At 35.2% G+C, this 15,774-nt stretch overlaps 1 protein-coding gene and 1 long non-coding RNA gene across 7 annotated transcripts in view; one reads left to right on the top strand and one right to left on the bottom strand.

Annotated features, from left to right (window-relative positions):
* The first annotated feature begins 3,420 nt into the window (after positions 1–3,420).
* On the top strand, positions 3,421–6,598 carry LOC126819148 (uncharacterized). Its single transcript, XR_007679522.2, has 4 exons — positions 3,421–3,598; positions 4,694–4,737; positions 5,912–5,969; positions 6,458–6,598. It is a non-coding gene; the product is annotated as an uncharacterized LOC126819148 (long non-coding RNA).
* A 2,322-nt stretch (positions 6,599–8,920) lies between these two features.
* Positions 8,921–15,774, bottom strand: part of LOC126819077 (microtubule-associated serine/threonine-protein kinase 2) — a 143,385-nt gene continuing 136,531 nt past the window's right edge. For 5 of the 6 annotated variants that reach the window (XM_056100475.1, XM_056100476.1, XM_056100478.1 and 2 more), the window contains one exon: positions 8,921–15,762. In XM_056100475.1, the coding sequence (XP_055956450.1) occupies positions 14,818–15,762 (945 nt within the window). In that variant the 3' untranslated portion in view covers positions 8,921–14,817. The remainder of the gene's footprint in view (positions 15,763–15,774) is intronic. The other variant, XR_008787902.1, reaches the window with a different exon arrangement.

Genomic DNA, 15,774 nt, shown 5'->3' with positions numbered 1-15,774 from the left:
GACCTGAAGATTGTAGATGGAAAAGTATCATTTGCACTATTTCAAAGTAAACCTGCATTTTCGAATATCATCCCGTAATTTGTGATTAATGACAATGACTGTAGAAATAATATGGCTTGAGGAACGCGAGATCTATGTTCGTCACGTGACTGGACAATTCCACCCCCGTCCAAGTCTGACGATGATCCCTCCCGAAGCGGCGCGCTCTCTAAAAAAATCTCGAGCACAGTTTACTCTTCTAAGTTTTCCGGTCCTCGTGTGTGGTTTTGGACCAGGTGGGCGCTGATGAAATAAGTTCATTAACATACAAGCGAGCGATCGCCTACGGTCAAAGAAAAATTTCTTTTCAGATTTTTTTTAACAATTTCTTCTCCAAAATTTCTCTCCCCCAAAAATTCTAAATTTTTTTCCAGTATTTTTCTCTGTAAAATTATTTTCTACGGAATGTTTTTTTGTAAAACCAATTTTTCGGAAAAATTCGAATTTTTTTTTTGTGACAGAAATTTTTTTTCGTCAAAAAAATTTTGGAGAAAAAAAAATCGCCTACGGTCAAAGAAAAATTTCTTTTCAGATTTTTTTTAACAATTTCTTCTCCAAAATTTCTCTCCCCCAAAAATTCTAAATTTTTTTCCAGTATTTTTCTCTGTAAAATTATTTTCTACGGAATGTTTTTTTGTAAAACCAATTTTTCGGAAAAATTCGAATTTTTTTTTGGTGACAGAAATTTTTTTTCGTCAAAAAAATTTTGGAGAAAAAAAAATCGGAATTTTCAGATTTTTTTAAACAATTTCTTCTCCAAAATTTCTCTCAAAAAAAAATTCTAAATTTTTTTCCAGTATTTTTCTCTGTAAAATTATTTTCACGGAATGTTTTTTTGTAAAACCAATTTTTTTTTTTTTTTTGTGACAGAAAATTTTTTCGTCAAAAAAATTTTGGAGAAAAAAAAATCGGATTATTTTGGGGGGTGGGGTGGGGGCTATTTGTAAAACGAACATCGTAATGACCTTGACCTTCCTTCATCGGCGCTCACTTGGTCCAAAACCGCACACAGAGGACCAGGCTCCGGGTTACCTATTTAGGGTGTTTTCCGGTATTTAGGATGTTTCCCGGTATTTAGTGCTTTTCCGGTGTTTTCCGGTATTCAGTATAAAATGGTGTTTTCCGGTTGTTTTCCGTTGTTTTCCGGTTGTTTTCCTGTGTTTTCCGGTGTTTTCCGGTATATAGTATGGCCCTTATTATGTTACAGATATGATTTAGTTGATATCACCAGGAATAGTTTACAAGTTATTTCTATGAAGATGTATTCTGATATACTCACGGCTTATAAGATAAAAAATATAACAGCTTTACAGTAAGTATAAAATATAACAGCTTTACAGTAAGTATAAAATATAACAGCTTTACAGTAAGTATAAAATATAACAGCTTTATAGTAAGTATAAAATATCACAGTTTTACAGTAAGTATAAAATATTACAGCTTTACAGTAAGTATAAACAGCTTTACAGTAAGTATAAAATATAACAGCTTTACAGTAAGTATAAACAGCTTTACAATAAGTATAAACAGCTTTACAATAAGTATAAACAGCTTTACAGTAAGTATAAACAGCTTTACAGTAAGTATAAAATATAACAGCTTTACAGTAAGTATAAACAGTTTTACAATAAGTATAAAATATAACAGCTTTACAGTAAGTATAAACAGTTTTACAATAAGTATAAAATATCACAGCTTTACAGTAAGTATAAAATAGCACAGCTTTATAATAATATTCCAGCCTGGTAGTTTGAGATTGAAATCAGAGTATACTGTAGCACTATCACAGCATCATTTCCTCTCTAGCAACTCCATGGTGCTTGCCCACAAAAGAAGGTCGTTAAATGGGTGAGACGATTTACCAATACTACCCAATACTACACCAATACCACCCCAATATCACCACATACAACCCAATGCTACAACATAATGATGCAAAATGGGCATATTACTGTTTCATCTTGTAGGCTAGATGGTTCAGGATGAGGGCAATCTGGTTAAAACACAGATCCTATTTCGTTTTTCGTTTTTATAGTTCAATATTTCGTTTTACTTGTCTTTACTACACTTGGATCTGGAAGAGTTGTTATTTACCTTGTGTTCTGATTGGTGTCAGGTATATATAAGCCAATGAAACAGTCTGTTACGGCGAGCTTTAGGTGTGTTTTCACGGAACTGTGGGTAATCCACTAGTAACATCAATGCTGATTGGTTATTCAAATGTCTGATGTCATAGGGTCATAAGTCGGTCTTTTGACCCCTGACGTGACCTATCGCTATAACTTGTCAGATCTTCATGTAGTGTAGGCCATCGAAAGTATAAAAAACGAAACGAAATATAGATCTGTATTTTAATCAGATTGGGATTAGGGCTGAGCAATGTAAACAAATGTATTTAAGGAGCCATGTTTATTCCAAGTAATGGGAAGTAACTATAGTACAAAATTAGGGTGACCCACCATAAATAAATATCTCCAAATATCTCGACAATTACGCCACAATATTTATATATATGCCAAGCCTCAAATCAGTTTCACACAATTATAGTCACTAAATAAACGATCATGTTGTACTTAATAAGCTATGACCATTAATCATCTATAAATAATAGACTGAAAACTGGTTCCAAGTTGCGTCCATAACATCCAGACACTTTTGAGTAAAAGATAGGTTACGTGCCCTTGTTTTGAAATTAGTCTCGCTTAACCAGTCTATCGACCATTCTACGTCTGATTGACAGGTCGGGATAATCAAGACTACTTTTTTACGAAACATAACAGAAAGCTAAAACAAGAAATTGAATTTAGAAATAAGCACTTTAGACAACTCAACAATTGTTTTAAGAAACTTGTAAAAGTAAAATGAAACTACTGCTAGTATCATGTTCCTGCTAAAGAAAGTGATTCAGAGATAGTATTTGTACTAAACCAAAAGATGCCGCTCTTAACGGTACAGTTAATGATAAAGCAATTTAAAAAATAAAACAAACGTAATTACTAAAGCTGCTGTAATAACCATAAAGGCAAATTTTACTGCTATTCAAAATCGTCACCAATAGCTTTTTTACGGCTGTAAAAGTTGATATATTTGTAGAGAATTGCACATGCCATGGCTATTTATCGACTCAAAGTGAGTGCGGGGTAGTCAGAAATCAGTTCGAGACACGCAACTGAAGCGTGCACATTTAGCCGTGTCGAGACCAACTTTCTGTAAAGTGCACGGGTCACCCTAACAAAATAGGCCTATATATGGAGTCAGACAACCGAGTAATAAGATTACATTATGTTACTTAATTATTTTTTAAATTAGTAAGTTAGAGATAATGACTTGTAACCATATATGATGATAAATTATACCTATTTGTTTATTTGACAGAAATTCACGTGACAAGTTTATAAAACTATTAACAGATGTAGACCTTCTGTTGGCATCTGATACACATTTTCTTCTGTCTAACTGGATTGGTGATGCTAAAGCCTGGGCAACTGATGCGAATGAATCAACTCTGTATGAATATAATGCTCGTAATCAAATTACGTTATGGGGACCAAATGGAGAGGTAAGAAATGAAGCATTTAGCATTTTCATTTACTGCAACAACTGGGTTAATGAAGACGGGCATATTAGGGTAATTTTGCCCTGGCAGTGGGGCTACGGCCTGTTCTTATTTAGATTTCAAGCCTGCCTGGTGATATTTAATGTACTTCCAATGGTATTTATTGGATCATCCGAACTACTAGTTACTTTAGTAATGGATTCTTAGTGGTATCAATATTCACAGCTTTGTCCGTTAATTAAAGTACAGAAAATTTTTTCGTTTACGGTAACTATCCATTCCTAGATTTATAATATTGGCTAAGCTCATGCCACGAACCTGTGACCTCTGGTCTTCGCAGGCGTGAGTTTCATAATGGCGGATCAATTCAAACAAATCTTGCTTGTATTTTATGATCGCTATATTCTACATGATGATTGTGTTGGATTATTATAAATTTGTGTCGGATGTGACAAGAAATGATTCCTTTTGGTGAATAAAGAAGAGTCACAGCGGGGAAGGCCCTATTTTCATACTAGTTATGTATAGGTGTCATGTAGTAACGGATAGAGAGCAGAGCCGATAAGAATCTGTTACTAAAGTAACTACTGAACTACTAGACACCTGTCCTTGCCCGATCCCCCTGCCCTGTACCTCCGACAAGCGGAAATTAGTATAGGCTGGAAAATTCTGAGGAACTTTCTCAGTAAACACTAGGATCAAACCCTGACCACCTGATGAGTGAGCCAGTGCCTTACTCAACGATGACTGACGTGTAATTATTCTCAAGGAAACACAATCAGATTAAAATACAGATCTATATTTCGTTTCATTTTTTTATATTTTCGATACAAGCGGCTTTTGACCCTATGACATCAGACATTTGATTAATCAATCAGCATTGATGTTTCTAGAGGGATACCCACAGTTCCGGGCAACGCACGCCAAGAAGTCGCCGTAACAGATGGTTTCATTGGCTAAACCCTCATATCATCCAGTACAACTCTTCCAGATCCTAGTGTAGTACAGACAAGTAAAACGAAATTTTGAATTATAAAAATGAAACAAAATAGGATCTGTGTTGTAATCAGATTGCTTTTATACTGTATATTTTTATAGATTATGGACTACGCATCTAAACAGTGGGCAGGACTTTTTACTGAGTAAGTTTTATTATATGTTGCACTCTGACTCTAGATTAGGGGGATCATGTGGCTAAGTGGGTAAGACGCTGGCTCGCTAGCCTGGAGGTCGGGTGTTCGATCCCTGCATTGGCCGGCGTGGTTCCCCCTTGTCAGTGATGCAGGACTGAGGGCCTGACAAGGATAGCTGTCTAGTCGTTCGGATGGGACGAAGACCGAGGTCCCGTGTACATATTGGCATGCACGTAAAAGATCCCTTGGCAGTTGGAATTCGATATAAGAGTAGGCCGTAGCGCCGCTGCCCGGGCAAAATTTCCCTCATAGCACACTGTATGGCGTATGCCCGTCTTCATTAGCCCAGTATAGGAGCAGAACAGTAGGACGTTAAACTCCATTTCATTTTATTTCATTTCTAACTCTAGATTAAATTTAATGTGAGAGGAATATGGTTTAACATCCACTCCACACAAATAGGTCATTTCGGGACTAACATATGGTACAATTTTATTTCAATAAATCACTTGCATGTAAGGGTCTTTAACTGTGGTAGGAAAAGGGAGGACCTGAAGTTGGACAGGTGACCCTTCATCATGTGACACATACAAGCCACTTTACTCTAAAGTGTACAACTACTCAAAGTCCCTGATATATTTAATATAGAAAAGACTAACTTTAATATAGAAAAGTAAATGTTTTTTGGAAGAAGATTGTTGAAAATGATTTGAACTATAATTTGCTGTGTCAAGGGAGATAACAAAGGGATTACTTTAAGATCTCAACTATTTTGATGGATGAATTACATCATGAAAAACAAAAGAAATCAGGCTGATTTGAAGTAATAACCTACATAACAATGTCTTCATCAAAGTTGTAATTGCATGAAATGAAATGGGGGCTTGACGTTCTACTTCTGCACAAATGGGACTGATAGAGATGGGTATACACCATGCAGTGTGCCACAAGAAGAATTTTGTCCAGACAGCTGCATTTCTGCCTTCTCTCATTGAATTCCAACTGTCAAGGATTCTTTTATGTATACACCAATGTGAGCACATGACGTCAGTTTATCGTCTGATCCACTTGACTGTGCGTTGTTCCTTGCCATGCCCTCCGTCCTGCACCACTGACAAGGGGGAAACAACTCTGGAAAATCACGACCAACGCTGGGATCAATTCCTGAATCTTTTTATTTCAGTTATTATAAACCAAGATGGCAGCTGTTTATTGATACTTTAATAAATTGTGTTAAAACAGTAAGTTGTTTATATTCTTATAAAATTCCGGTTATTGTAGAGTAATGTAAACCAGTCAATTTCTTGAAATTTATCACAGCCTGGTACCGTGCTGAGGACGGCAGGTTTATTGCGGCCAAGTGTAAACAGGGCCACAGTCTGTGACAGGTGCCTTATGTCAAGGCTAGTGTACTGTGTTATGTTTTATACTGGTTAACAATGTTATGTCATGATTCATGGCTAAATCTATTTGTTAAGGCCAGCTCAATTTTTGTCAAGGTCGTGGAGATGTAAATACCGGTAAGGTAGAGCATGTGATTGTTGGCGAGATTGAAGGTTAGGGTTAGGGTAAGCATTGGGGCTATTTTCAGGGTTAGGTTTAGGGTTGGGATTAGCGCTAGCCCTATTTACATCTCGTGACCTTTGACCAAACTCGAAGTTCACCATATCAAATAGATCTAACCCATGATCCAAAGGTTGCAATAAAGCTCCATTATTTATATTTCTAGGGACAGAAATTTGACAATGGTGCATATGGAACAGAGGTTCTGGCTCAAGTGGAAAAACCCTTCACATTTTCTACCAAGGTTTATCCTAGAACACCCATAGGTAAGTTTATCCTAGAACACCCACAGGTAAGTTTATCCTAGAACACCCATAGGTAAGTTTATCCTAGAACACCCACAGGTAAGTTTATCCTAGAACACCCACAGGTAAGTTTATCCTAGAACACCCACAGGTAAGTTTATCCTAGAACACCCACAGGTAAGTTTATCCTAGAACACCCACAGGTAAGTTGAACATTTCAGTGCTGATACTTCAAGATGCATTGTGTAAGATTTAGATAAAGAGCTGGACGTTCTCACTGTAATAGTTTCAAAATAGATAATGAAAAAGGATTATATTGAAAATTTCAGTCAAATTACTTTTTATATTACAGGTGATTCTATATCCATGGTTACATCTATTTTTTTTTATTCCAGGTGATTCTGTAACCATGGTGACATATATTATTTTATATTACAGGTGATTCTGTAACCATGGTGACATATGTCTATTTTATATTACAGGCGATTATGTATCCATGGTTACATTTTATAATGTACTACAGGTGTTTCTGTATCCGTGGTTATATGTTTTTATTTTCCAGGTGCATCTGTATCCATAGTTACATATTTTATATTCTAGGTGTGTCTGTATCCATGGTGACGTCTATATTTTTATATTCCAGGTGATTCTGTATCCATTGTAACATCTATTTATTCCTACTACAGACCATTCACACATCAGCATTCTCAATTTTATGATGACTTAAAGAAATGGTCAGATGTAAGAAAACCTCAGATGAAAAATATTCCAGTTTGGAACAGAAAATACAGAAGATATTTTGCAAAAAAATCCATTTGATGGGATTGACTTCATATTTTCAGAATAAATTCTACTCAAGGAAAAGTTTGTATTTTTGACAGGTTGTTTGTCACCATTTTGGATTATGGGGGTGTCCATATTTGTTCAATGGTCCTCTGGTTTCTTGCCACTACTTAAGATTAGGGTTGCCTGTCCAAGTCCTCCAGTTTCCTCCCACTACTAAAGAGTAGGATCACCTGTCCAACCTCAAAGGTTTTTTCAAGTTTCTTCCCACTACTAAGAGTGAGTCGCCTGTCCATCCTCAAGGGTTTTCTCCGGGTCCTCCAGTTTCTTCCCACTACTAAGAGTGGGTCGCCTGTTTAACCTTAAGGGTTTTCTCCAATTTCCGCCGGTTTCTTCCAACTACTAAAGAGTAGGGTCACCTGTCTGACCATAAGGGTTTTCTAATGGAAACAGCAGGTCAAGGAGAAAACCCACAAGGTTAGACAGGCGATCCTACTCCTTGTCACATACAACTGGGGAATTCCCTCATAGCACACTGTATGGCGTATGCCCTTCTTCATTAGACCAGTCGGAGCAGAACAGTAGGAGGTTAAACCCCATTTCATTTTACACTCTTGGATTTTTTCCCTTATTGGTAGTTTGTTTTGCATTTTTAATGAATCCTGTATCACTACAGATTCCGGAACTGAACAGCACAGTGAACACTTATAACTGATCCCCAGATCCATTCACTTGATCTGATATATACGTTTGTTGTTTATCTTGTCCTTGGGTTTGTCTTGTGTATTTTTGGTGCGGTCCTCCTGCAGTTATTATTAGAGCTTTAAAAAATGGGGATCCTCCCTCCCACTGCCCCCAATCTGTCTTTTCTGTCAACATTCATACATTTGCCTCCGATCTGGCAAATCACCCCAGGTCATCTGTTTGCAGTATTTGCTGGTCAAACTAACATTTGATATGGAACAAATTGCACCAAAAGATTCTAACTTAGCAAAAGAAAATTTACCAAAATCAGATTTGCAATGAAGACAGAGGGGATGGGATCAAATCCTTAATATCTCCAAATCTGTTGGGTTTAGACATCTGGAGTAAAAAAAAAATCTTTTGTTGCAATTTGTTCGTTAGCCAGCCAAGTAGCCAGGGTTACACATTGCCAACATTGATTGTTCAGTTTACTGTGTTGTACAGTTGTCAGAGACAGAGAAATTGGGTTTAACTTCCACTTGACACAAACTAGGTCATTTTGAAACTAACATGGTTCAATGTTATTTTAATAATTCGCTTGTGCGTAAGGGTCTTTAGCAGTGGGAGGAAACCAGAGGATCTGGAGAAAACCCACGAGGTTGGACTGACAGGCGACCCTACTCCTTGTCACGTACAACCAGGGAATCGAAACCACACCAGTTGACTCAGTGACAGACCTTATGATACAGCGCGCACACGTTAACCATTCTGCCAATAAAATGTGGTTTAACATCCTACATCTGTGCATCGACTAGGTTAATGAAGACAGCTCAAAGAACAAACAAAATTTCAAATTGGTATAGCCACATAGCTGTAAAATTGGAGGGAAAAAGAGAGAGAAAAAAAAGACAAGACAATGGTATTTTAAATTTATATGGTAGAAATTGTAGGTTTGTTACGTCTACAATACAGCAGCTGTATATTTAAGGACAGAGTGTTGTATTTTTTTACAATCATAATAAAGCTTTACATAGAGTTACATTAAACATAACATTTGTCAAGTCTTCTAACAACATTTGTCAAGCCTTGTAACAACATTTGTCAGCCCTTGTTACATATTATAACAACATTTGCCAAGCCTCTGTCAGGCCTGACCAACATTTGTCAGGCCATGTAACTGGTTATAACAACATTTGTCAGGCCTTGTAACTTGTTATAACAACATTTGTCAAGCCTTGTAACTTATTGTAACAACATTTGTCAAGCCTTGTAACTTGTTTTAACACCATGTTTTGTATATAATATAGTTATATTCAACATATTTACAGTAATAATATATTCTTTACACTGAGCAAACATTAATCTCTTTTAGTATAATAACATATTATCTAAACCTGATCATATATTACTACAATTATTATAATTAAATATATTAAACAACAGTCATAGAAACCCTATACATTTTAAAGTTTATATTATCTAACCAATATATGAAAGAGGAAATACCTATTTATAGCCTGTAACTAATATGAAAATGATAAAGCCTATTTATAGCCCTTTTTAAATAAAATTTACATGAATTATTTAGTTAATTTGAAAAAAGAAAAATATCTGTAGCCCTGTCAAATAAAATTTACATTATGTAGCCAATACGAAAGTGATTTCGCATATTATCGATCTAGTGTATTTATAATCTATTCAAAAAGGATTACATTTAAGTAACCAATATGAAAAAAAGGCCTATTTATAGATAGTCTTGTCCCCAATATGACCAAAATGAGAGCCATGTTGTTTTATGAATAAAGATAAAGGTAATACTAATGTAATATAATCATGATAATATAATTCATAGGGTTAATATAACTATCAACATAGTACTGTATCGTACAGTCGACTTGTACAGTATCGTACTGTCAACATAGTACTATATCGTACAGTCGACTTGTACAGTATTGTACTGTCAACATAGTACGGTATCATACTGTCAACTTGTACTGTATTGTACTGTCAACATAGTACTGTATCGTACAGTCGACTTGTACAGTATTGTACTGTCAACATAGTACTGTATCATACAATACTATGTACAGTATTGTACAAAATCTCATAAAACATTTTGAGGAACATAATAAGAGAGATCGATATATATATATAAAATAAACAAAATGATGAAATGCCATTTAAATGGGGTTTTTTTTCCAGTACAATATATACACACATGTATAGCATAGTTCACTACCCGATCATGAATATATATACAGAACAGTTCTATATACCTCAATTATGGAATATATAATTATATTCGACCATCCAACCCCCTAGCGCTAAATGACTCGCCAAGCTTTAGAGTTACTATTACATATATTCATAGCATGGCCACTATTAAAATTTCCCTAATTTATGTCAAATTCAAGTCACTTATAAACAAATTTTTCTCACTGAATCATGTTGAATTTTTTTATAATATTACTGAAAACTGGATAATAAAATCATGCACACACCTTATAGTCCTGATCACAAACCGAGTGAAATATATGTATAAAGAGGTAGGAATATTTAGTATTCAGGATTATTTTGTAACAGCTACCAGTAATAATTATGCTAATTGATGTATTCTGTATTATAGATGACTAGTTATGTTTTATGCAACTGAATTGGCTATTTATTTATCACGGCCCAAAAGAATTGAAAATGAAATTGGTTTGGTCTTTTAATTATTTTATATTATAAATAACAAGTCTGAGGAGGTACAGTTAAAACTATGAATATATGCTTATGCTTAAAACTGCTGCATACATAAAACAATGGTTATAGAACCATCATTTAATTTATCGGATTTCTAAAATTCCTAATTTTTCCTCAATGATATGTATGCTAAAGCCTAACCTAATAACTTTAATATCGATCCTTAATCCTACTAATTAAATAATCCTTAATCCTACTAATTAAATAATCCTTAACCATACTTTAATATCGATCCTTAATCCTACTAATTAAATAACCCTTAATCCTACTAATTAAATAATCCTTAACCATACAGATTTACTGATTAAATAATCCTTAACCATACTGATTAAATAATCCTTAATCCTGCTGATTAAATCATCCTTAATCCTGCTGATTAAATAATCCATAATCTTGCTGATTAAATAATCCTTAATCTTGCTGATTAAATAATCCTTAATCCTAATGATTAAATAATCCTTAATCCTACTGATTAAATAATCCTTAACCATACTGATTAAATAATCCTTAATCCTACTGATTAAATAATTTATTGGTTCAGATAAATATAATTAATATTTGCTTAATGATACATGCTAAAGCCAATGCTGTTCCTTAATACTATGCTTTAAATGATTCATTGGTTCAGGTTTATTTCATTACTGAAAGATACTGATTCCCCCCCCCCCAAGTATTATTAACTTTTCTTAATAATACATACTAAAGTCTCTATTAAAATAATACAAGAAATTGAACATGATCAGTTGAAGTTATGTAAACAATACAACAAATTTAATACAGTATTATCTTATAAATATGAAATTACTAACAACTGATCAACAAATTATTTAGTGATAGAATACAGAGAAGCAAGTAAGGATGGTTATTATTATTGTCAACAAAATACACTGTAACCCAGGTATGATTTAATCTTGTGTATCTAGCACTAATTTCTTTCACATTCATTCAATATCAAATCTTTTTTTGAAAAATTCATAAAAATCATTTTACTCGTGCCCAGTTAAAAGCTGACCATTCAATTTTGATAATGAGTGTCCAATTTACGTTTAATTTCTCGATCACTGTTAAAACTTAAACAACCCAATTGATTATTGATGTATAATGAGTAATTTTTTTAAAAAAGATTTGATATTGAATGAATGTGAGAGCAATTATTGAAATGGGGTTTAACGCCCTACTGTTCTGCTCCTAAACTGGGCTAATGAAGACAAGTGAGAGCAATTAGCGCTAGATACACAAGATTAAATAATACCTGGATTACAGTGTAAGGATATTTACTGTGTTACTGTCAACAAAATATATGCCACTGATTTTTGAAAAATAATGATAATGTATACAATCAAACATGAATAATGAATAGTCATTCTCACAGTTTCCTGGAGAAAAATATGGTATGTTATCAATAAAAGAATGAATAGCAAACTAAAACAGGTACGATAACAAGATGGTCCAAATGACAGTCTCTTTCAGTAGTCAATCAAATTATTCCTTTCTTATATCAATAACATTTCTGGTAGATTGTACACCAGGAAGCCAGTAAGACTTCATCTCCTGATCAGCGAATAGTGACATATCAAAAGTCTGTCAATTGTCAATCAATGCACAATTGTCCAAAGAACCCGTGTGCCATATTTTATGTTGATCACAATTGAATTGGCGTAGTTTTAGACTACTTCTTGTCACGTACAACCGGGGAATCGAGACCATGGCAGTTGATTCAATGACAGACCTTATGATACAACGTGCACACGCTAACCATTTGGCCACCCAACCCCTCTATTTTGATTGAAGACTTTAAAAGACTGTCACTTGGTAAATAGGTGTAGTTGAATATACCAATATAAAATCACGACCAAAATCAACAACAATGAGGAGTTCACACAGGTTACAAATTTTGAAGCACTATCGATTTTGTTTTTTAACGACTCATTTTATCTCAACATTGCTACAGACTAAATAAATGTATTTTATACAGAAAAAAAAAGAGACTGGAAATTCCTGCTTAATTTCAGACTGTTATAATGTTACTCTATGCCGGGGGCAGGCAAATGTTTTAGGCAAAGGGCCAAACACAAAGTTTTGAAATGAAACGAGGGCCAAACAAGAATTGTAAGATAGGCAACTACGTCACTGAGTGATGCTGCAAGTTATAAATAGACCTACAAAGATTATTGATACTGCAGAGAGTAAGGCCTCTTTAGAGTTTGGGCCCTCAATTTTTTATTTCATTTAGAGATATAACTCGTAAATATTCAAATGTAGTGGAAGGGTCTGGTGAGCCCGATTACAAGGCTGTGGGGGCCAGATGTGGCCCCGCGGACCATAGTTTGCCTACCACTGCTCTATGCAATAGCCAGTCTACTGTTAAAATTTCCAGAAAACGTTCAAATTTCCATTTGTTTAAAAAACACATCCTTTAAATCCAAATCATTTCTTGAGAACCCAGGAATATAAACGATTTTACCTGTTATAATTTCTGCTAAATCTCAGTCTGTTATGCGACTCCCGTGTTAAATGATTCTACTGTGTCGATCTCGTATATCGGTCACGAGTTATGAATGATAAATTTAACTGAAATATATTCACAATCACAGCCATACTTGATACTGATTATAGAGATAGATGAATGTCGTCCTTGTATTATCACACAATATATTTACAGGAGTTTTAATATATAACCTTTATATATATACAATCTACATAGAGTATATATTAGTATATCCGAAGTCAAACACTACAACTTCGATATCACAATATATACCCGACTTGTAGTCATAAGAGTCTATTTTTATATCCGTAGTCAAATAGTTCATATGTATGTACATTGAACATAAAGTGTGTCACTTTAAATTCCAAGTCAAGAAAACAAATGAAAACACATCTACAAACTTTAAGCACCAGAATAACACCGTAACTATATTTACATTCTATATACACAACTGTCCACGATCGAACGATCGAACCAACGAACGACAATAAAAAAAAATATAGAATAAAATACACACACACACACACACACGATAGTTATCGTAATATTATTATCACAAGGAAGACAAACTTTCTATTTATTTATGCTCGTAATACACAAAGAAAGTCCATCACCACAATAATTACGCACAAAGAAATATACCTGTTTTACTGAACTGAGTAGCATGTTTTATATGAACAGGGATATATCTATTAAATAATTAACACCTTTTATAGGTCATGATATATCTGTTTACTGCACTGAGTAGGTCGTTATATGGACAGGAATATATCTATTAAATAATTAACGCCTTTTATAGGTCGGGATATATCTGTTAAAAGATGCATTATGTAGTTTAAACACGAACATATATATATTGAAAATTTCAGTCGAAATTACTTTATTTTGAGTGAAGTTATGAATGTTTGAAGTTTTTAATTAACAAAGTCTTGATTTTAACGAAGATATGGCAAACATTGTCTAATCCATTTAATAACCGATCAATCTGACGAATTCGAGAGTTGACTACAGGCTTGTCATGTGAATAAGCTCTAACATAATGCATCCTTAACCGAAGCTGTTCTTTTATTACACAAATATCCCCCTCCATATATAGAAATTTAAAATACAGATGTGACATCATCCTTTGATGTTGGCGTACCATTATTTCAAATAATGGTACGGCAATATGCCAAGAGTACATTATTTATATGTATCTGTATTTTATGTTGTTTAATGGTCTCGAGCTTAAGACATTGTGTAATATATTGAAATAACAACTCAGGGACTATGTCACCCGTGTTGTTTTAATATATTACTTAAGGTCTCTCCCTCGACCATTAAACCATACTTAATTACCACATATTTAATAGTGTAACACCTGATATAGACGCACAGAGATATCCGTTAATCAGACTGATTAAAGGAGTACAGGTAGATATACCCCCGTTAATTTTTAATAGTGTAACACCTGATATAGACGGAGAGATATCCGTTAATTGAACTGAGTAACAGAGAACTGATAGATATACCCCTGTTAATTACCACAATATATTATAGAATTATACATTGAAAAACACCATCATATTCCAAACACTTAAATTACAGAGCTTCAGATTTCTTGTCCTGTAACGGAGCTTTACGTTGTGCTGGCATTTTTTCTGCGGAGCTCGGATGTAATCTGTCCGGAGACAAAGCTCTACGAAGCAAGGGAGAAGTTGGTTCGCAGCTTTTTGGTCGCGAGAACCCCTTGCGGGATGTGGGAGTAGAGGTTTGAGGTACAGGAGGGTTTAGGTAGGCAGGTATAGTCTTTTGAGATTGAGAAGAGCTACCTTGAAGATGTTGATGAACACAGGCCATTGGACTAGGACTCCGAGTAGGAGAGGAAGCGAGAGGGGACGGGGAGGGGGTTCTGGCCAGGGGAGACAGGGGGATATTATGCACTGATTTTCTTCTGTGTGGTGATTGGAGACTCTGGGTTTTACTTTTCTTGTGTTTGACGACTTGAAGTGAACTGGGTCGTCCGAAATGTGTCGTACCAGCGGGAGAGTTTGGCGTACTTGATGCTGGTGAGCTGCTGTTGGAACTGTTCTGTGGAGAGTTCTCCGGTGACCATGGAACAGTTATTGGCGGTGAGCGGACCGTTTTCATTGGTTGCGGAGTGGCCTCACTTGACGAATAAGATCGACTGAGTGGACTGGCTCGGTTTGGCGTTACTGGGGAACAGGGTAAAACGTGCTGCTCGGCTTTCTTTGTGCTGAGTCTTCGAAATAAAGATCGCCCCTTTTTCCTTTCCGCTCCCTTCTCTCTTTGTTGTCGCTTCTTACGAGCCATTTTGCCAGGATTACCTCCCTTTCGTTTAGCGCAGGTCTTGATAGAGGTGTTTTCTATCGGTACACATCGAATCGTCAAGACGTTACCACCACACATGATGAGGTGTACGACTTGTGTATGAAGCAGACTCTGTATGGTTTCATCGTTAACGTGCGTTATTAAATCACCTTTACGTAACCCGGCTTCAAATGCTGGACTATTGTTAGATACGTCCTGAAATTAAAA

Source organism: Patella vulgata, chromosome 4 (genome assembly GCF_932274485.2).
Source record: "Patella vulgata chromosome 4, xgPatVulg1.2, whole genome shotgun sequence".
NCBI lineage: Eukaryota > Metazoa > Mollusca > Gastropoda > Patellidae > Patella > Patella vulgata.
The sequence above is the reverse complement of the archived record's forward strand: the minus strand, read 5'-3'. Positions and strand labels throughout refer to the sequence as shown.